Source organism: Sebastes umbrosus, chromosome 2, assembly GCF_015220745.1.
Source record: "Sebastes umbrosus isolate fSebUmb1 chromosome 2, fSebUmb1.pri, whole genome shotgun sequence".
Classification (NCBI taxonomy): domain Eukaryota; kingdom Metazoa; phylum Chordata; class Actinopteri; order Perciformes; family Sebastidae; genus Sebastes; species Sebastes umbrosus.
Window position 1 is genome coordinate 10,270,686 of NC_051270.1, and position 21,081 is coordinate 10,291,766.

The 21,081-nt window shown below is 39.0% G+C and overlaps 3 protein-coding genes across 3 annotated transcripts in view; 2 read left to right on the top strand and 1 right to left on the bottom strand.

Annotated features, from left to right (window-relative positions):
* The first annotated feature begins 1,832 nt into the window (after positions 1-1,832).
* lsm14ab (LSM14A mRNA processing body assembly factor b) lies at positions 1,833-11,653 on the top strand. The gene is made up of 10 exons (XM_037750753.1): positions 1,833-2,177; positions 4,596-4,759; positions 6,090-6,240; positions 6,457-6,651; positions 6,777-6,869; positions 7,632-7,808; positions 8,338-8,494; positions 8,994-9,020; positions 9,262-9,505; positions 9,623-11,653. Exons 1-10 carry the CDS (start codon positions 2,054-2,056, stop codon positions 9,644-9,646), a joined length of 1,356 nt encoding a protein of 451 aa, XP_037606681.1. The 5' UTR covers positions 1,833-2,053; the 3' UTR covers positions 9,647-11,653.
* A 2,899-nt stretch (positions 11,654-14,552) lies between these two features.
* Positions 14,553-15,912, top strand: ss18l2 (ss18, like 2). Its single transcript, XM_037750760.1, has 4 exons — positions 14,553-14,715; positions 14,864-14,940; positions 15,099-15,183; positions 15,603-15,912. Exons 1-4 carry the CDS (start codon positions 14,647-14,649, stop codon positions 15,663-15,665), a joined length of 294 nt encoding a protein of 97 aa, XP_037606688.1. The 5' UTR covers positions 14,553-14,646; the 3' UTR covers positions 15,666-15,912.
* A 150-nt stretch (positions 15,913-16,062) lies between these two features.
* LOC119476970 (granule associated Rac and RHOG effector protein 1-like) overlaps positions 16,063-21,081 on the bottom strand; it is a 34,682-nt gene continuing 29,663 nt past the window's right edge. Inside the window, exons 11-14 of the mRNA XM_037750697.1 lie at positions 20,598-20,763; positions 18,893-19,030; positions 18,481-18,556; positions 16,063-18,114 (exon numbers count right to left, since the gene is read on the bottom strand). Of these exons, the coding sequence (XP_037606625.1) occupies positions 17,779-18,114; positions 18,481-18,556; positions 18,893-19,030; positions 20,598-20,763 (716 nt within the window). The 3' untranslated portion in view covers positions 16,063-17,778. The remainder of the gene's footprint in view (positions 18,115-18,480; positions 18,557-18,892; positions 19,031-20,597; positions 20,764-21,081) is intronic.

A 21,081-nucleotide genomic window follows, 5' to 3' on the forward strand; every position in this document is an offset into this window, starting at 1 on the left:
AAAAACAAATGAGGAGAGAAAGGAGGAAGCTGGTGGTGAGGGAGAGTCTAACAGAGGTGCCGACTCAGACACCACCGATGATGAATGTGCAACAGGCACGGATAGACTGGCTGACAGACAGGTGAAGAAAAAGAAGTACCACTTTCAGCCACAATGGCTAACACAGTACCCGTGGTTACGGTACGAGGGGAACACTGTTCTGTGTGTTTATTGTAGGCAATGTGGTCCGTCCGTTGCAGGCAACTCTAAACTTGTTAGTTAAAATATTTTGCAAATATCAAGTTTCGAGGCATTGTCAATGTTTCACTGGGGTATGTATATTAGGACAACTATTTATTAGCATGCAAGGTCATTGATTAATACCATGCTGTAAACCAAAAAAAAGGGTGCGACCAAATCATGTGCTTGTGCGACCAACTGTGAAAGTTGGTAGCACCAGTGCTACCAGTGGAAAAGTTAGTCTAGAGCCCTGCCATTATTGACACACAGTACACCTGAACTGAATGGTCTGTAATGCTGTGCAATATGCTGCCTTCCACTGTGTAATTCTCTGAAATATATCAATTATTTTTTTTTTAAATATTTTTATGAGAGCTACAACTTCTTTTAACATGGTCATGGAGCATATATACTGTGTATTTGTATTGTGGGGTATCGTTCCTATGCAGAGGGTAGTTTAGTTTATTTATTGACTACACTGAGGGCGCTTTATGTTTTAATAATTTATTTATTTATTGTTTTGAGTTGAATGTGCTACTTATTTTTTACTGTAATTACCTTGTGCCTTTTCTACCTTTTCTTTTCTTAAAGCTGACTCGGTGTAAACAGCTCAGAATTCAAATGTAAATGGCTAATAAAACTCTTGAACAAAAACACATTGACACTTCTTATCATAATAGAAGAATATGAATTACAGGTACAGCCCTATAGCCCTTAATTTAATGTATTATTATTTTCATGTATTTTCAAATTACCTGGCAATATGGGGGCAGGGCGGAGAGAGAGAACCCGTCCTTTGTAATATCGCGATATGATAGAATGGCTGGATCTCATCATCATAAGCCTCCGTGATGATGAGCTCCAGCCATTCTATCATATCGCGATATTAGCGAATGGCTGCATCTCAAACCTATAATTAAGCACCCTATGACTCATTTTCTTCGCTCAAAAAATAATCATAAAAGAGAACAAAACTGAATGTGAAGCATTTTGGGTATAAGACTAATGTATGTAAATACTACTTGTTTCTGACTTTCCACTTGTTGGTATGATCATTCTATTTTTCTTTATTTTTTTTTGTATTCCTCATGTTCGAAATAAATTTTGAAATGAAAAGTGTGCAAGTTACAGTGTTTTGGACAACACAAATATCTTTATTTATTTATTTATTTATTTTTGTATTCTACATGTTCGAAATAAATTTTGAAATGAAATGAAAATGAAATGAAAGTCTTGACATTACTAAGCTCGCCATGTTTCCGTGAAATCACTCCTTTTTTTTCGTTTTTTCTTTTTCAATATTATATTTTTTTGTTCATTTTGAAACAACAGAACAAACATTCACAAATGTTCCCAATAATAACATTCTCGGAACAAAGAAACTTAATAAACTTAATATTAATATAAAATAAGCCAGTATAGATACAGGAAAGACATATTATACACAAGTAAAATAAATAAAATTTAAAACAATAAAATAAAATAAAATCTAATTTATATATACATACATATACTGTACACATCACTCTTTAACATTTAAAAGAAAAGGGTAGTAGTTGGGAGGAAGAGGAGGTGGTTTTTTACAGGAATGAGACGCAGCCTTTTCTCCCAGCATGCTTCGCGGCGGCTGATAGAAACATGAAGACGGCCATGTCGTGGTTCAGCAGTCAGTCGTGAAACCGAGGCGAGGCGTTTACTCTGACACTCACAGCTCAACTTTAACTACTCTTAAACCTACTCTATCTGAACAACAACACAGCAGCAGACCCTCTCGTTTGACAGAGTCAGATTCCGTCTAGATAAGCGCGTTAAGAGCACGAAGAGGAGAAGCAACATGAGTGGAGGAGGGACGCCGTACATCGGCAGCAAAATCAGCCTCATCTCCAAGGCCGAGATCCGCTATGAAGGCATCTTATACACCATCGACACGGAGAACTCCACCGTGGCGCTCGCTAAAGGTGAGTTAACTCACCAAAGGGTGGAGTACAGGACTCAAAAAGGTTGCAACATCGATTAGAGAAGAGTTAAACGATGGACGTTAGTGTCAGCGCAGTTAGCTATGTTAGCTCGCTATAGCTAATGTTAGCTAGCTTAGTGGAGCTGTTGGTTAACCCTCTGCGTCCTTTGTTTACCTTGTGTTTGGGCTATTCGGCCCTTATTCAGGGAATACCAAGTGGTATACCGTGTTATAGAGAGTAAATCTTGTGACTATGGGTCATCCTTTATTAAAGTTTTCATCAGGGGTTATATTTAAGTGTTTATACTGTGTTAAGTGAACTCTGATAACAACCTAACGTGTAGCCTAAACCTACACACCTGACAGATTACCTGTCAATTTGTTTATTAAAGTCACTTTGGTGTGGTTATTCATTGTATTGTTGAAAAAGGAAAATAAACCTACAAAGGCATAACTCATTTTTTTTCTTTAACTGTGAACATTTCTTTGAAGAGATGAATTTTAACAATAAAATTGTTCATCATTATTAATAGTATTTAAAAACTACACACCTGACAGATTACCTGTCAATTTGTTAATTAAACTAATGGTTGACTCTTTAAAAGTCACTTTGGTTTGGTTATTGTATTTTTGGATGCCTGATATCTGGTCAGAAAAAAAAGAAAAAAAACTAAGGCTAACTATTTTTTTGTTCTTGAACTTTGAACATTTCTTTGAAATGATGAAAATAATTGTTCATCACTATATTTAAGTCTTTATACTGTGTTAAACGAACTCTGATAACGACCTAATGTGAAGCCTTAAACCTACACACCTGACAGATTACCTGTCAATTTCTTAATTAAACTTATAGTTGGTTCTTTAAAAGTCACTTTGGTGTTATTGATTTGTTGGATGCCTGATATCTGGTCAAAAAAAGAAAATAAACCTACCAAGACTAACTCCTTTTTTTCTTAATTTGTTTTCTTCATCTTCTTTCTTTGAATTTTTTTTTGAAGAGATGAAAATAACAATAAAATTGTTCATAACTATTCATAGTAATTAAATATGTGGCCCTTATTGAGGGAATACCAAGTGGCATACCGTTAAAGTGAACTCTGATAACCACCTAATGTGAAGCCTAAACCTACACACCTGACAGATTACCTGTCAATATGTTAATTCAAGTAATTCTTTAAAAGTCACTTTGGTTTGGTTATTGCATTGTATTGTTGGATGCCTGATATCTGGTCAGGAAAAAAAACCTAAAACTAAATAAAATTAACCTAAGGCTAACATTTCTTCTTAGAGATGAAAATAACAATAAAATTGTTCATCACTATTCATAGTATTAAAAAAACTACACTGTATCACTCTCACTGTGATAGACAATCCCTTATTAAAGTTTTCATCCTGGGTTATTAGCTGAGTTATACTTAAGTCTTTATACTGTGTAGCCTAAACCTACACACCTGACAGATTACCTGTCAATTTGTTTATTAAATTAATAGTTTATTCTTTAAAAGTCACTTTGGTTTGGTTATTGCATTGATATCTGGTCAGGGAAAAAAATAAAAATAAACTTACTACGGCTAACTCATTTTTTTTCTTTAACTGTGAACATTTCTTTGAAGAGATGAATTTTAACAATAAAATTGTTCATCACTTTTCATAGTATTAAAAACTACACACCTGACAGATTACCTGTCAATTTGTTAATTAAACTAATAGTTGACTCTTTAAAAGTCACTTTGGTTTGGTTATTGCATTGTATTTTTGGATGCCTGATATCTGGTCAGGAAAAAAAACTAAGGCTAACAAATTTTTTGCTCTTGAACTTTGAACATTTCTTTGAAATGATGAAAATAATTGTTCATCACTATATTTAAGTCGTTATACTGTGTTAAGCGAACTCTGATAACGACCTAATGTGAAGCCTTAAACCTACACACCTGACAGATTACCTGTCAATTTCTTAATTAAACTTATAGTTGATTCTTTAAAAGTCACTTTGGCGTTATTGATTTGTTGGATGCCTGATATCTGATCAGGACCTACACAGGAAGCTACTAAGTCTAATAAAAAAAGATTAATAGTGTTAATTAAAGTAATAGTTGATTCTATAAAAGTCACTTTGTATTGTTGGATGCCTGATATCTGGTCAAAAAAAAAGGAAAATAAACCTAACTCTTTTTTTTTCTTGAGCTGTGAACATTTCTTTGAAGAAATGAAAATAACAATAAAATTGTTAATCACTATTCATAGCATTAAAAACTACACTGTATCTCTCCTGTGATAGACAATGCCTTTTAAATGTGGATATATTGTCCAGTGCAAGGACCTACACAGGAAGCTACTTAATAGTGTTAAGTCATTTGAATTATTCTGTGATTTTTTTTTTTTTTTTTTTTTTTTTTTTTTTTTTTTTTCCCCCCAACAGTTCGCTCTTTTGGCACTGAAGACCGGCCCACTGACAGGCCTGTTCCACCTCGGGAAGAAGTGTTCGAGTACATCATCTTCAGAGGAAGTGATATAAAAGACCTAACAGTATGTGAGCCACCCAAAGCCACTAGCTCCCTGCCTCAGGACCCCGCTATAGTTCAGGTAAGTTGATTTATATGCATTCTTCTACTATAACATGGCTGCATGTGTGGCAGTTTGTCACATACCACTCATAGGAAAGCTGATTTCATACATTGTGCATACTGGCTCACTGTCACGGCTTACTGGGACACCTGGGTAGAAGAAAATCATCATTTACTGTTATTAGTAACACCTGTGCACCTACAATGACAACTCAAAATGTCTGCTGTGAAAATGGCGTATTCTTTCAATTTGGCAAGTCCATGAACTTTCCCAAATATGTTCACTGTTGTTAATCAAACTTTAAAATCTGTGCAAAAGCGTACAGATGGGCAACATGGACATACTTATTACTGCAGTTTAAATTAGTATTGTGTTTTTTTCTTTATTAGAAAGATTGCTGCAGTTTTAAAAAATGCTGTCAGGTAATTAAGATCTCACACAGTGACAGATTTTCATAATTAATAATTTAGACATGAGAACTTACTCCAAACCACAATATCTCAATTTGAGAACATTGTCAAAATACTACTGTTATGAAAATCAAATCATTACCTGCTCAGGCTCAAACAGGTCACACATATTTTGAATTGTCACAGCAGGAAAGGCACAGGTGCATTTAATAACATTAATTATGGCTCCATCTCGTTAAAGTCTCGCGTGCCAGTGCTTTAAAACCGGCTCACTGAAATGGCATTAAGCCATCACTGATTGTCATTGATTACACCTGTGCTTCTCATGTTAAGAAGAAACAAGCAAGATAAGAAATGGGTTAAGAACATAGTTGGTCACATTTTAGCTCATAAATTGCATTTAAAGTCAAAATCACTTTGCCCTAATAACAATTTGAACTAACAACATAGTTCCACAACTGAACCTAGATTCTGATGGTCCAAAAAAATGATTGCATAAACACTGAGGACTTCAACACTTACCTTTTACAGAGAAGTTGGCTTTTTGCTGAGACCAAAGTAGTACCATAATGTGGTTAAAATAACAACTCCTCCAGCTCCATGTGTCAAAATGGGATGAATTCAATTCCTTCCATTTACAGCTTGTTTATCATTTCTGCTTTCTTGTTGTCAATAATCATAAACTGTCTTACATGTCGATGAGGCTGACTGAATACATTAGCTTTTTTCATGAAATTGGTGAATAGCAGTAGAAATGGTGAATACAACAAGTCTTTTTAGTAATTGAGTTTCAGAACTACAATGGCATTTTCATGTCTTGTGGATGATGATTTTATCCCTGTCAGTGGTATGAAAGGAATGGATAAAAACATATGTTTATTATCTGAATTTATGTGATAGTGCTGTTTTTTCAATTGACTGTGTATTTGTTTTTCTAGTCGTCACTTGGAACCACCAGTTCTGCAGCAGGACCATCATTCCCGTCGGTTGGGCCCTATGCTGCACTCAGCAAGGCCCCTGTCCCACCATACAGCCAGTTTGGTGTTCCACCACTTGTAGCTCAGCAGTTTGCATCTGCTGTAGCAGGAGGTACGGAGTAGTTCTTGTTCAAAATAAGTGTCTATTCACTGTATGGGTTCCCAGTAGAGGTGTGGAAATTTCTCGATTCTTATGATGCATCGCAGACAGCAGTGACAGAACGTATCCCTAAACTGTCACTGCCTCTGTCAGCTGCAGCAAGATAAACTACGCTGCCCCTGCTTTTAAGAAAATCATATATGAATCTCACTTTGCTGTTTTCTGCAGGGCGCACCAGTCCCCAGCTGGAGACTCTAACAAAACGTCCCAGCTTGGAGCAGGCAGTGCAGGCCCCACCATCAGCTGCCCCAGCACCACCTGCACCTGTAGGCCAAAGGAGTCAGATGGGGGCGGCAGCTCCCAGACCCACCAGCTCCACCGTTGGCAGCCAGAAGCCCCCAGACCTCCTGGAGCAGAGGAGAGGTATGCTGAATCTATGCAATGTCTGAAGAAGTCTTAATGTATATTTTATCAAGTAGTGCTTTGTTAGAGCCTTACCACTTTACCTTGAGTTCAATTGATGGTAAATGGTGTCTTTTGCTATTCAGCTCCTGAGGTTCAGAGGGTGTCACAGCCAGATCATCATGTACATCATGAACATGGTGCTCTTGAAAACCGAGATCCTAACAGGCATCAAGCTGGTAAGTAGTTTGGCACCTTTTACTTAATAATACCCATCAACACACTTAATTACATCCACTAATATGTTTGTTTTCATTAGTTGTATTACTAGTGGTCAGTTATAGTCATTTGTTTTCCCCTGAAAATATGTCTGATTGTTCACACAAGAAAATCATCATTTTTATTAAGTCTTCTTTAATGTTTACTAATCTATCTTAGTATTTCATTTTCATTCCATCACCTCAGGTATCTACCGCGCAATCAAAACTTATTGGGACAATGTTGTGTTTTTCCCTTTTCTGTTTCTGTGGTCGAACATTTTGGATTGAATCTGATGGAACAATGATGTTAAAATGCTGACAATCAGCTTTAAAGGTGTTTGGGGTTGTAAAGGTGCACTTACAGGTCTGGCCGAACATTATCAGGGAAGCCACCTGGCGTCTTCTGATGTCTATGGGCTGTAGACTGCAGCCAGTTGCTGACTGCAACAGAAGATTTGCAACCAAATATTACATTTTGATGACCCTACTGTTTTCCTTTAGTTTAACTTGTTCCATTATTTTGGCACCTATTGGGGGATGACTTATTGAAATGGCTGCAGTTCCTACACTGTTTATTTGAGGTGGATGTTAACATCCTCAAATTAAAGCACTTACATCTCAAAGGTTTAATTTTAATTACATTGTGCTGTAGTGTAAAGCTAGCGTAACACTGTCCCACTAGGCCTAGGTGTTGCTGGTTGGAGCATTGCTGGATTTCATTTTTTCCCTGTTATTTTTCAGCTGGCGCTCAGTCCAACCGCCGTGGCCGTGGAAGAGGAAACCGCAGCAGAGGCAGAGTTAACGTACGTAGGGATGGCGCCATGAAGTTTGAAGAAGACTTTGACTTTGAGACTGCCAACGCCCAGTTCAACAAAGATGAGATTGACAAAGAGCTCCAGAATAAGCTCAAACTGAGAGGTACGGATGGCTTCAACACACTTGAGTCCAAGAAGTTAAAAGGGAAAAATGTCTTTCTTCAGCTTATACATTGGCTCAGATTGACATTTTCTCACAAGTGCTGGACAAATTTCAGCAGTTACATTGGCCTTATGGTGTAAAACACAGATGCACTGGTTGAGATAGCGCGTATCATCCAAAATGTGGAAGTGAATCATCGCTTCAAAAAGCCAAATGCGACAGGTGCAGTTATTAGTATTTTTAAAGTGCAAGACTGTTTCAATATCACCATTTTCACCAGTGAAATCCCAAGAAAACAGTTTTGCAGCCAGAAATACATCAATGTTAGAAATAAGATGTTTGTAATAATGCGCTGAGATGGACCCAAATATACTAGAGTTTTGGGATCTTTGATGTAATGGTCTGTAGCCATACTATAGCCATATATTTGTAGGTCTTTTCCCAGCCCGGATGATCACCTTATTGTTCTTAGGTAACTGTCTTTACATTATTTTAATGTCTTACAAAATTTCTTCCAACATAACCACAGATGACAAGACTGAAAAACCACAGAATGGAGAAGAAGCTGCTGAGTCAGAGCATCCAGCCAATGAGGGGACCACTGAGGAGGAGGAGGCTGCGTGTGCAAACACTTACTACGACAAGACCAAGTCCTTCTTTGATAACCTGTCTGACAATGATTTAAGGTACGTCAGTATGTCCACAGTTTTAATTGTTGTTCGATTATAGGACTCTATTCTGATAGTAGGAATTCTGATGCCAACTGCTAACGCTTAAGGCTGTGTTCACACTTATAATGGCAATGCTTAAAAAAAAAATGCAATGGTCTGTGTAGGTGCAGTTGGCAATAAAAAAGATAAAATACGAACCAGGTAGTCCAGTTTGAAGGCTCATCAGACTTGATGAGTTAAACAGTAGAAGTGGCACATTATTTGCCCCTAAATATCATTCTAACTGGACCTGGCTTTTCACTTGTGATTGGCCAACACGTAGGGCTCTGCAACAAAAGTTAAGTCAGAGCTTTATTGAAACAAATCAGGGGGCTCTGTTTGACAGTGTTATTGTCAGTCTGAACGGTATCTTTGTGAAATATTCCCTAAACTCACTATAATGCATTTATGTATTTAAACATGGGAATTGTACTCCATTAATCCACTAAAGTACTCTTGTTTTTCTCTCTTTCAGTAAAGGGGGTGACAGAGGATATTCAAGGTAAGTTGCATATTTTCTAAGCTGTGTTGAGGGAGGCACCTCAGGTTTCATAGTGATAGACCAATTTGTAGTTGTTTCTGAGAGTTGTACGTATCTTAAATACTGAAATACAGTTTTGCATAATATGTTCAAATTGAGAGCCAAAATGAGGATTTCAGCCTATGGGGCCTCCCTTTGTATGTATCATTGTTTTGATGAGGTATGTTGAAAAGATGGACCCTGATCGGTCTTTGTGTGTCAGGGAGCGAAGGACAACTTGGGCAGAAGAGAGACGAATGAATTCCGAGACATTCGGCATCCCTCTGAGGCACAATCGAGGAAGAGGAGGTTTCCGCGGCCGAGGCTTCATGGGGCCCCGCGGAGGCCGAGGGCGACCGCTTAGCAGAGGTTCCTTCGCGCCACCCCGTGGTCCTCCACCCGGTTTCAGGGGAGGCGGATTCAGAGGTGGCAGAGGAGGCCGGGATTTCTCTGATTTTGAATACAGGGTGAGTCTATCAGCTTTATGAGTTCGGATGTCACAAAAACATATTATGAAAGTGCAGTATGTAGAAAAAGGAGACATATTTATGGCCGTTCTAAACTTTTGTTTATTTGTTTTCCAGAAGGACAACAAGGTGGCTGCGTAGTACTGCAGCACTGGATCCTCAAAGAATTGTAGCCCCTCATCATGAAATTATTCCTGTTGAAGAAATTCTTTGGTCTCAACATTTTGACAGAAAGAATGACGTCATCCTCTCAGTCACCAGCACCGGGGTCGACTGCTTTACAATGGCGGGGGGGTGAGAGTGCAGCTCCCTTTTCTCCACTTCGAGAGTTAGGCTTTTTTTGTTTGTTTTTTGGCCCAGACATTTAGTTTGATAAACCAGTCACCAGATGGACGAGAACGTGTGTAAATACCTTGCTTTGGAGTAAGTCTGTATTTTTGCATCAATCAAGTTAATTTCTTACTGGAGTTGTCTTTGATATTGAGAGCTGTATGCAGAAAAGCCCACTGAATACTGTGAGTGGATCACGGTTCATGTGATCGATAGCTTTATTTTCTATTTCCGTTCAGTTTTTGATCTTGTGACGTATGTTGGCACCACTGCATTCATTGCCTGTTGCACCGTATTTTTCTCTGTTCAGACTTACTTAGTTTGGTTGCCATGTGTTCAGTATTTTTACCCAGTTTGCAGGATTTTCTCTTTTTCTTTTTTTGGGACATCCATTCAATTTCAATGAAGTAGTGAGATTAAAGCCAGTTGAAAGAAACTAAATCTGAACTGAATATTGTAATGAATGAATGTATATCTAGCTCTTCTTCTTCTGCTTGGCGCCCCCCCCAGCATATTGTGGCTCGCCAGACAGACTCACTTGTAGTTTTTAGAAATGTTCATTCAGTATTTAGAATTGCGTAGATCTTACTTTGACCCCCTCAAACCTCCCACATCAGGTGAATTCCGTTTCTGCTTTATATGTTCGTGGCAGCCTAATGCAGGCAATCAATAGGAACCAGCCATTTGAATGATGGGGTTTACAGCATTAGCTTTAGAAGCATTTTGTTGACTGTAGATTTCTTTGACCGGGGCTGTTTTTATATAGTTGACGAAACAAAGAGCATTCCCATGATTTGTGTCTGTGAAAGAGGAACATCCATTACTATTAATGCCTTTAGAAGCTCTTAGGAAAAGAAAGCCTTTAGTGTATTCAGTTAAAAACCTGCAGTCAGAATGACTTTGAACAAGTTAGATTTGGATAAAAGATGCTCCGCTATTTTGCCAAAAAGAATGAGCATTTGGTTGAGATAAAAAACTAATTGTCAGTCTATAAGTACATGTTTTCTCATTTTAGTACCTGTTAAATCTACCTTTGTATCCAAAACATACTGAGCCACCTGTTAACGCATGTTCTTTTTGTTATCAGCATCCTTTGAATTGTCTTAGTTTGTTTTTTCCACTATCAGCTGTTTGCGCTGCAAAACTGCTTGCAGTGTCGTAAGGATTGTTTACAGAAAATGGGAAACCTTGTATATGATTTGAATGATGTCTCAAAACGTATGTTCATAATCTCTGATCAATATCAGCCCTCTGGCTTGTTTGTAGCTCCTCTTGTTGCATTGTTGTCAATGGGATTGTTCTCTGGAGTGAATTTCTTTTTTTTTATTCTTACCGACTTGTGAACAAAGGGACATGACCTGGATGTGGTGCCAGTGTGTTGGAGGGGCGATAGTTTTCTTTTTGGCTCTGATTTGTTAGTACTTAAGGGAGTGCCTTCAGAAATTTTTACAGCTCTCCCTTTAACTTAAAAAGTCGACAAAAGTATTGATAGCACTACAAGGCGAGGCTCGATCTTTCTCAGTAGCCGTGGTTGTTTAAAACAAAGCAGCTCAGGTGAAAATGTGCTGTTTAGCTGGATATTGCACAGATTCGCTGATCACTGCATGATAGCCGTAGGAACCATCACTTCATACGGGCTTTTTCGCAATAACCAGCAAGATTGAATTTGAGGCAAAAAGTATTACGGAACTATTACAAACTGACATGTTTTCATATGTTTGTTACTCCTTCCAGTCACTGGAATTGTAAACCAGGAATTGTTTTCATGGGAATATCAGCAAAGTTGAGTTTTTACCTAAAATAAAGAGTTGAACAATATCCATGTCTCTTGATGTTTTATTTTTTAATGCACGTTCCTGAATTTTCACAGTAATGCTACTTTTGTAGTGTATATCTCTCTGAGTCTTCCCTTTAAATAATACCCTTGTATTTGTGTTTATTATAAAAGTTATTGAAATATGTTGTTTTATAATGGGAGTGCGATCACACATTGGCCTTCAGCAGGTAGAGAAGACATTGCTTTAAATTAGGGCTGTCAAAGTTAACGTATCAACACATTTGTTTTAACGCTACTAATTCCTTTAACACATTAATGCAGTCTATCTTTCGGAGGTTCTAGCAAGCTCAGTTTTACCGGTTGGTACCAATCATGTTACTTGTTGCGAATGAGGTTAAATAACGCCACAAACTTGCGCTAAATTTTGGTCATTTTCAAAGGGGTCCCTTGACCTCTGACCTCAAGATATGTGAATGAAAATGGGTTCTATGGGTACCCACGAGTCTCCCCTTTACAGACATGCCCACTTTATGATAATCACATGCAGTTTGGGGCAAGTCATAGACAATCAGCACACTGACACGCTGACAGCTGTTGTTGGCTGTTGGACTTGAGTTTGCCATGTTATGATTTAAATGCAGTACCTGTGAGGGTCTCTGGATAATACACTGCTCATAAAAATAAGGGGACACTTAAATCACACATCAGATATCTGAACGAATTATTCAAGTTGAAAATCTTTACTGATGTACATTGTATAATTTGTTTAGAACAAAATGATGTAACAACAGTCAATGGAAACTAAAATCATCAACCCATTGAGGGCTCCATTCAAAATCACACCGAAAATCAAAGTAAAAGAATTGAAATCACAGGCTGATCCAACTTGCGTGAATTTCATCACGGCAACTCATGTGACTTGAATTGGATTTAGGTCAGGGGAACGTGAGGGACAGTCAATGGCTTACGGTCTGACAATCGCTCTGAGGATTTCATCCCGGTAACTAACAGCAGTCAGGGTACCATTGGCTATGATGACATGGAGGTCTGTGCGACCCTCCGGGGATATGCCTCCCCATCACTGACCCACCGCCAAACCGGTCATGCTGGATGATGTTACAGGCATCATAACGTTCACCACGGTGTCTCCAGACTCTTTCACGCCTGTCACATGTGCTCAGTGTGAACCTGCCAATGGAGGAACTGCCAATTTTGGTGTTCTGTGAGCACAGGTCCAACTAGAGGACGTCAGGACCTCATGGAGTCTGTTTCTGACAGTTTGGTCAGAAACATGCACACCAGTAGCCTGCTGGAGGTCATTTTGTAGGGCTCTGGCAGTGCTCCTCCTGTTCCTCCTCGCACAAAGGAGCAGATACCAGACCTGCTGCTGGGTTGATGCCCTTCTACGGCCCTGTCCAGCCCTCCTGCAAAACCATTCCCTGTGTGGGGGTTGTCTTGCTGTTGCCTCTCCATTGCACCTGTTGTCACTTTCCTTTGCACCAAAGCAGGTGAAAGTGATTCACAATCACCTGTGCTTCCTAAAAGGACAGATTGATATCCCTGAAGTTTAACTGACTTGGTGTTACACTGTAATGATTAAGTGTTCCCTTAATTCTTTTTGAGCAGTGGATTTTCAAAGAGGCACAGTGAAGACAGGACCAGTCTGGCTGGTAGCCAGCAGGGCAAACAGAGAAATGTTCTTCTCCTCCCCTCCTACTTATAGGAGTCCTGATTGTGTTCTGATTGGACTCACCTGAGCCTAGTTGACTCTGAACAGCACAGGTGAGCCTGTGGCTCCTCTCAGAGCTCATCAGGATAAAGGCGGACATGAAACACTTTCTAACAAATATTATTGATTGTGTGGCCGTCTATGGAACCTGTTGTGTTGTATATTTATATTGTTGTATATTTGTATATACATGTTGTATATTTATTTTGCATATTTGTGTTGTATAAAACACTCTAACTTGCACACTTTGCTAATGTATGTTATTGCACACAGTAAAAAGAAATCTAAATTATTAACATAGAATAACCAACTATATTTAGATTTTTATTCTAGTTGTAGTCAAGTATATTTATAGTGTATTCCAATATTCTTTATATTTTGTATTCTTTGGATATATTGCATTATTTGGATAACCTGCTGCTGTAGCACAATAATTTCCCAATTTGGGATCAATAAAGTACATCTATCTATATATCTATTTATATCTATATCTAGATATATCTATATATCTATCTAGATATATCTAGATAGAGATATAAGATAAGATAAGATAAGATAAGATAAGATAAGATGAACCTTTATTAATCCCCGGAGGGAAATTCAGGTGTCAAAGCAGCAACATCAGCAAACAGAGTGAAACACAGGAGAGGTAAAGGTATACAAAAATTATAAAGACAATAATAGAGATATAAAAGATACAGAGTGAATGGGTGAACATAGTGTGTACAGTCCGTCAATAAATAAATGTAGAATGTGCAATAAATAAATGTAATATGTACATATGTGCAGTCAGCAATAAAGTGGTAAATAGGATGTATAGTGTAAAGTGAGTGTAAAGTGCGCCAGATAGTGCATGTTAAAAGGTAGATAGTGCATGTTTAAATTTCTTAAAAGTCCTAATAGTTGTCATATGGGGGTCAGCCTTGGTTGTGGAGCCTGATGGCTACCAGCATGAAGGACTGACCCAGGAGCTTTGTGTTGTGCCGAGGAGGGATGAGTCTGTGGCTGAAGGTGCTCCTCATCTTAACATATAATATATATATATAGATAGATCTATAGATCTATAGATATATCTATAGATCTATAGATCTATATATATAGAGATCTATACAGATGTCTGTCTATATAAACATCTATCTCTCTATCTATCAGGATGCTATACTGCAGCTGTCCACTAGATGGCGCTAGTACAACAAGAACGACGCGGCCGTCGATCAAAACAATAGAAGAAGAAAACGAAGGAAGAAGGAAGAAGAAGAAGTGGCGCTCTGCTGCAGACAACACAAACCTCCAAACTACACCAACATGTCTATTGTGTTTGTGCCAAAGAAGCTACGAGGAAAGGCGAAAATTAACCAAGACACCATACAGAGGGTAAGACATTAAGGAGATTATTTAATGCTGTACTTAGTGAAGATGTTTGGTGTTGAACTCAGTTTCTAAAGGAGGCTAACTCATGCTAACATCATCAGCTACTGTCTGTTAGCAACATGAGTTCATGTGTTTGTTCTGTGTTTCTCAGCTGCTGGATGAAAACGACCAGTTAATAAGATGCATCACTGAATACATGCAGAAAGGACGAGCAGTGGAGTGTGTACAGTAAGTCTAAACAACCCATCAGTACCTGATGGTTAAAATAGACATGCAGTGGTTGTTAGCATCACATCCATGGTTAGCATGTGTCTGAGCACTGTTGTGAGTTGTGTATCTTTTCTAATGGGTACTTATCAGCTGCTGTTTCTCTTCTTTTCCAACAGATACCAACAGATCCTGCACCGCAACATCGTCTATCTGGCCACCATAGCTGATGCCAGCCCAGACAACATGCCTCCTTCCTCAAATGTAAAGACAAAACCTCACAATTCACATGTAACACACAACCAGCACTGCTCCCAGTAGACCACTTACACTTACACACCAACAACTGACAATAACCTGATATTTTCAGGTGGAATTTCATTTCATTTTCCACTTGTGCAATTTTGTCAATAGTCTGTTTATTGTCAATACAGTATATACTGCTCCTATTTTTATACTTCCTTCTATTTAAATGGTTCATATTTTGTTATACTTTGTTTAGCTCTTTTTTACTGTGTTAGCTGATGCATCTTGTTTTTTGCACTATCCTCTTAGTTGCTGTACACTGCAAATTTCCCCACTGCCGGACTAATTAAGGAATATCTTATCTTAATAGTATCGGTAGTGTTCTGTTGACTAGTTGCTTATTCCTAATATACTCTTGTTTTTGTTTCTGTTTCTAGTCTACACCTAATGAAACCTCAGCCTCAACACCAACTCTGAATGGGCACGGTGGGACGCGATGATGGCTGTGGAGTCTGGATGGGGTGTCAACTCTTTCACATTAATGTTGTTTGTTACTGATTTTGCATCACAAGAAAATGTATTTATTATAACTATTGTTTAATGTTACCCATACTGGGATCGCTAGTGCTCCAGTCCAGTAAGGCTACATTGAATGTCTGTTATGTGGAAGAAAATTTGTGATTTCAAAATGTCTTTTTTTTTTAGTATGTGTTGTACATTACAGAAATATATTCTATTTTTCAAAAAGTTCTTGGTGTCAGTTTGTGAAATCACTTCAGTTCAGAGACCACATTGTATCGGTAATGTTTCCAGCAGGAGCTAAGGAGAGTTTGAACATAAAATGAAAAGAGAACAGTGTGCGACTCTTCAGCAAAGAAAAAAACTACAAAGACAGCATTTTGAATTGCTAGTCATTTTTATTCATTTTTTGCATTGCTGGTACACTTGGAAAGATTCAGTTGCCAGCTCAAGAGAACAATAAGCAACATAAGCCAAGCAGTCCCCCTTCATATCTTTTATCAGGGCAACATGTTTTTATTATTATTTTTATTTTATTTTGTAGAAGCCACTAGTAAACCATTTGACACAGCTGAGAAGCTAACAGTTACAGTCCAAGGTCTGTAAATGATGTCTTTAAAAAAAGGCTGCAACAGTTAGGGAGATAACACAGACAAAAAGCAACAAACCCTATATCTTGATTGTGCAAAGCACATTAACTATAAAAAGATATATATTTATATGTATATACAGCAAACAATTCTCTGTAAACATGTTAAGTATGTTAGTTTTCTGAAAACATGGTGTCATTTCATAAATACAGGCAACATTGGCATCCGCAAACATCACAAAAAGATAACATTCTGGGCTTTTAAATACAGCCCACTGCCATAGAAACCGAAGAAACAAGGGCCTCGAAAAACACCCTCATCACACAATGTTTTAGTGTTTAGCATGGCATATTTGGTAACCTTTATAGATAGATGGTGTAGTTCAACTCTGTAGGAAAAAAATGTGCTTTTTCACATATTGGGAGGTGGAAAATAATGTTTTATGTAATATGCCTACAAGAATACTAACATACAGTAATGGTATAACATGTAAGAAAATACAAAAATAAGATTAATACTGTCAATAATTGTACAAGAAAAATATTGTATTATTAAACAAAAGAAAAAGTTAGGTTCATGGGAGTTAGTGTCAATCTGGAGCAAACAACTGCCAATTAGAGCGGAGGAAATGAATGCGCTTCTGGGTGTGAAGGTGTTCCCTAATGCTCTCATCCAATAGGGCGTGTAACTTCACTGTTAATCGTTATCTTATCTCTTCAGCACCATTCATCTGAACAACGCTTTGGTTGGAAATAATATCCTGCAAGTGCTATCGATACCAACATGGCACATAGTTGCTGCTATAATTCTTAACTCTGGTCAGTTGTTGAAAAAGTAGTGTATTTCTCTCAAATTACACCTCTGCAGTGACTTACTATATTTATGCTGAGCCTGCTCAAAGCCTCTTAATAAAAAGAACTAAATATTTATATTTCAACTTCAGTATTTTACAAGCTATGAAACAGTAGATGGTAGCTGTATTCTGAGTCATCTTGCGTGAGATTTGGCAGTTACAGCTATGTAGACACAGTATATTTATTATGGGCAAAATGAGAGCAATTCAAGCCCCTGCCCCCCCACCCCCCCTTGTAATCCCCCCTCTTTTACACACACACGCGTTCAGCTGCAGAAGCGAGTGGGTGACGGCCGTGCACGTCTCCAGCTCTTGTCTGAGGAGACGTCAGCTCGACAGACAGAGAAACGACCGCTAGGCTAACTGCTGCCAGCATGACGCATGCACCTGTCGTAGTTTAAAACATGGCAGTTCAAAAAACTTCAAAATACGTCTCCTTTTCAAATGGGGATGTTTGACATGGAAAAATATAGATACAAAAATGTTGAGCCAGTGTGTATACTTAATTTTGCCTCTGGGGCTTTGAAATCTTCCAATTCAGTGGGTGTGTGGACTGTGATGGCTGCAGCTCAGCCCACTCAGTGGCTCATCTAACGGAGCTACAGGCCCTCAGTGGCACTTCACCGCGGACTCGTTCGCATCAGACTGCGATCAGTACTGGTGAAGGTAGGAGGGCCTGTGCTCGTGTTTGAGGGGGAAGGATTTAAAGCCCTTGGTCATGGGTTTGTGTTGTTGTTGCTGCTGCTGCTGTTGTTGTTGCTGCTGCTGCTGCTGGGTGAAGGGGAAACCAGAGGAGATGCCGGTGGAGGGGGAGCAGTCGCTGGCAGTGGACCACACGGGAGACTGCAGCATCTGCATGGAGTCGCTCCACTGGGAGGAAGGAGGGATGTTCATCTGGTACAAGGAAGAGCTGGGATTGGGCATGGTGTTGGTGTGGGTGGAGTGCTGCCATGGCGCTTTGGGAGGCCAGGTTTTAGTTTTGCTGTCCTGTGGAACAGCAAGGTTGAAAAGGTCAATAACCGAAATACTATACTATGACTTTTATTTTGACATACTGTAACTTTTATTTTGACACACTATACTATAACTTTTTTATGACATACTATACTATGACTTTTTTCATCACAACAAGACCTTACCAATCCCATTAAATTAGGACCAAAAATTGATTCCCAATGCCAAACTCACTGGTGCTGTTTAATGTATAACTAAGTCTGATGTTTCCTTGATGGCAAAAAAAGCTAATAGCATTTAAAAAAAAAAAAAAAAAAAAATTCCCACGAGTAGTTTGCAAAGTGTCAACACTGGTTAAAAAATAAGCTCCATTCACATACTATACAGTTCATACTTTACCTGGTTATCATCCACGATGTGATGGAGTGGTGGTGAGGGCAGGGTGCACACCTCCGGCTCACCACAGCTGTGTTTTCTGAGATCAGAGATATTTATTATGAGATCACTGAACCTTGTTAGCATTCACATACTGTACAGCTAGAGTATTTCTCACACAGCCGAGCTGGCACATCTTCTTCTACGCAATAACCCTCAACAAGTGTGTAGTATAAAAGGGATGGGGGAAAAAGATCTCTACTTAGTTTTGTGTGTGAGTGTGGAATATCAACAAAAGAAAAAGATAATTATCAGTGCGGTGTGAATGTAGGCAACGTTCACACCGCACTGATAATTATCAAACAATTGACAGTAAAATCTGGCTGACTGAAATTGATGAGACAAATCCAAGCCGGTGGATGAGTTTGAGACTTACCTCCTTTGTTTAACCGCCGCTACGAGGTCCGGCCCAGAAAACATGGAGAACAGACTGTCGCCATTGGCTGAAGACGTCTCATCGCTGGAGCTGGCCGAATCCCCCTGATTGGCTGACCAGCTGCTGTTTACGGCCTCCCTGAGGATGCAACCAGAGGAGGTGTTAGCTCTGTTACCGTTAAACTCTCAACGATGTTGTATTTGAAGGTATCACAAGTTCAGATTTATGTGATGATGATGTCTAAACACCTTGATGACACAATTAAAGAAAAATCTGCAATGTATGAAATTGTAAAAGTCTCTTCTTTGAGTTAATGTTGATTCAGTGGCATTTGATGACTACATATCAACAGAATCTCTTGGTCTTATTTCATGGCAAACGCTGTATTAAAGTGGTTAAAACGTGAAATCCTTTTCATAACGACAGCACTATTGCACAGGGTTTACATGTGAGATGCCACTGCGGTGATGGCTTCCTGATTACGTCTTCCTGTTGTCTCACACTTGTGATCTGAATTAAATGACAACAGTCATGATTAACATGGTAAATGCCTCACATATCAATGATGTCTGCCACATTAATAATTTAATCAGGACATTGCTCAACACTATTGTGCACTATGATGAAACTAAGCTTTAAATAACCATCCAACAGTTCAGCACTATACTGCTGCCCAAAACAAGTCCTGAAACATGGTGTTATAAGTGTGGGTCCCTCCGTGTATCTTGTTTTTCACAAGCCATAGTACGTTTGGCTTGTCTGAAGCAGATGAAATTGATACTTTAGGCTATTTAGTCTGGTTTGGTTTCACAGTACACAAATTAAAACGGACCAAATAAGAAAATAAGTTCTTGAAGGGCGTGTACGAAGGAGCGAATTTATCTTTTTTGTCTCAAGAGCTGCCACTTCTATGCAGGGAGTAGCAGGCTTTGATATATTGCAGTTTATTTTTTTCACTTTGACTCAGCACTGATCTACTGTACGCGCAAATCCTTTCTCTTCCAATTTACCTCAAATGACTTTATAAACGTCACTACTTTTGTGGACTTTATTTAACGTATTCTGTACGCTGTCTTCAGCCCAGATTTCAAGCAAAGGTCGTTTACTTATGTCCATCTCATCAAATGCCCGCACAGGCAGCCTGCATTTTGGTTTACTTGGAAAAGGTCAGAGAACACCTCTCGCAAGCGGTCTCAGTCCGGTTGTTTTGGTCCGCACCAGAGTACGATTACTGCGTTCACAACTGCCCAAACAAACCGCACCAGAGTTCGATTAAAAAGGACTAAATGTTGGCTTGTGAAAGCACCCTAAGAGTGAGAGCGGTAGAAAACTGTCTGCCTTTAAACACTACTCCGTATTGATTTGTGTTGTCTACATTCAAAAGGGGATACCAGGGAAAGACTTTCATCCCATAACACATTGTGGGTGTCATCTAACTTTAGCCCATGGCAACATGATGCTGTGTGTATCAGTAACCTGTTTGATGTTAATGCCATCTTTTCTTATTCTTCTTTCCTGCTTGTATTCATAAGATAAGATATTCCTTTATTAGTCCAACAGTGGGGAAATTTGCAACAGTGGGGAAATTTGCATGTTAAAATGCCAGTTTGACTAATTAAAAGTCTGGTTTTAAAACTACAAAAGAATTGTTTTCCTGTTATGCAGTGGATCAGAGATAAGGAAAATGTCATGTACATATACCCACCCTTCACTGTAGTACTCTGGGTGGGACCAGGTCCTGTGCTGCTCCTCAGGCATTGGCCAGTTGCTGCGCGTGTTGCTGGGGCGACGGATGTGCTGCACCTGCCGTTTCTGCTGCATGGCCTGACTGACGCCGGCGACGTAACGTGCAAACTCCGGGTCAGAACCAACTGCGCATATAAAAGGGAGGATAAACACAACCATGAGTTTCTGACACCCTCAGCTTTTCTCTTTGGCTCCCTGGAGCTCAATCCGTTTAGCCAGACTGTCTACCATAGCAGAAAAATCACAATAGAGGTAAGTCAACTCGGCACAATGGGCCTCGACTGCAATCAAAAGAGTCTGCTGCACTGTAAAAATAGCGACTGACAGGCTAAATTCAGCAGAAATTGTCAACTTGCAGGCGAAAACAGCTCCTCGCACTATCTGACCTACATTGATTATACTCAGATCAGGGTCCAACGTCTGAAATCTGCTTGAATGGTTAA

Coding starts and splice junctions, on each gene's coding strand:
- lsm14ab (XM_037750753.1), top strand. CDS start 2,054: ATGAGTGGAGGAGGGACGCCGTACATCGGCAGCAAAATCAGCCTCATC. Junction 7,809..8,337: donor GAATAAGCTCAAACTGAGAG/GTACGGATGGCT, acceptor ACATAACCACAG/ATGACAAGACTGAAAAACCA. Junction 8,495..8,993: donor CTGTCTGACAATGATTTAAG/GTACGTCAGTAT, acceptor TCTCTCTTTCAG/TAAAGGGGGTGACAGAGGAT.
- ss18l2 (XM_037750760.1), top strand. CDS start 14,647: ATGTCTATTGTGTTTGTGCCAAAGAAGCTACGAGGAAAGGCGAAAATT. Junction 14,941..15,098: donor CGAGCAGTGGAGTGTGTACA/GTAAGTCTAAAC, acceptor CTTTTCCAACAG/ATACCAACAGATCCTGCACC. Junction 15,184..15,602: donor ACATGCCTCCTTCCTCAAAT/GTAAAGACAAAA, acceptor TTCTGTTTCTAG/TCTACACCTAATGAAACCTC.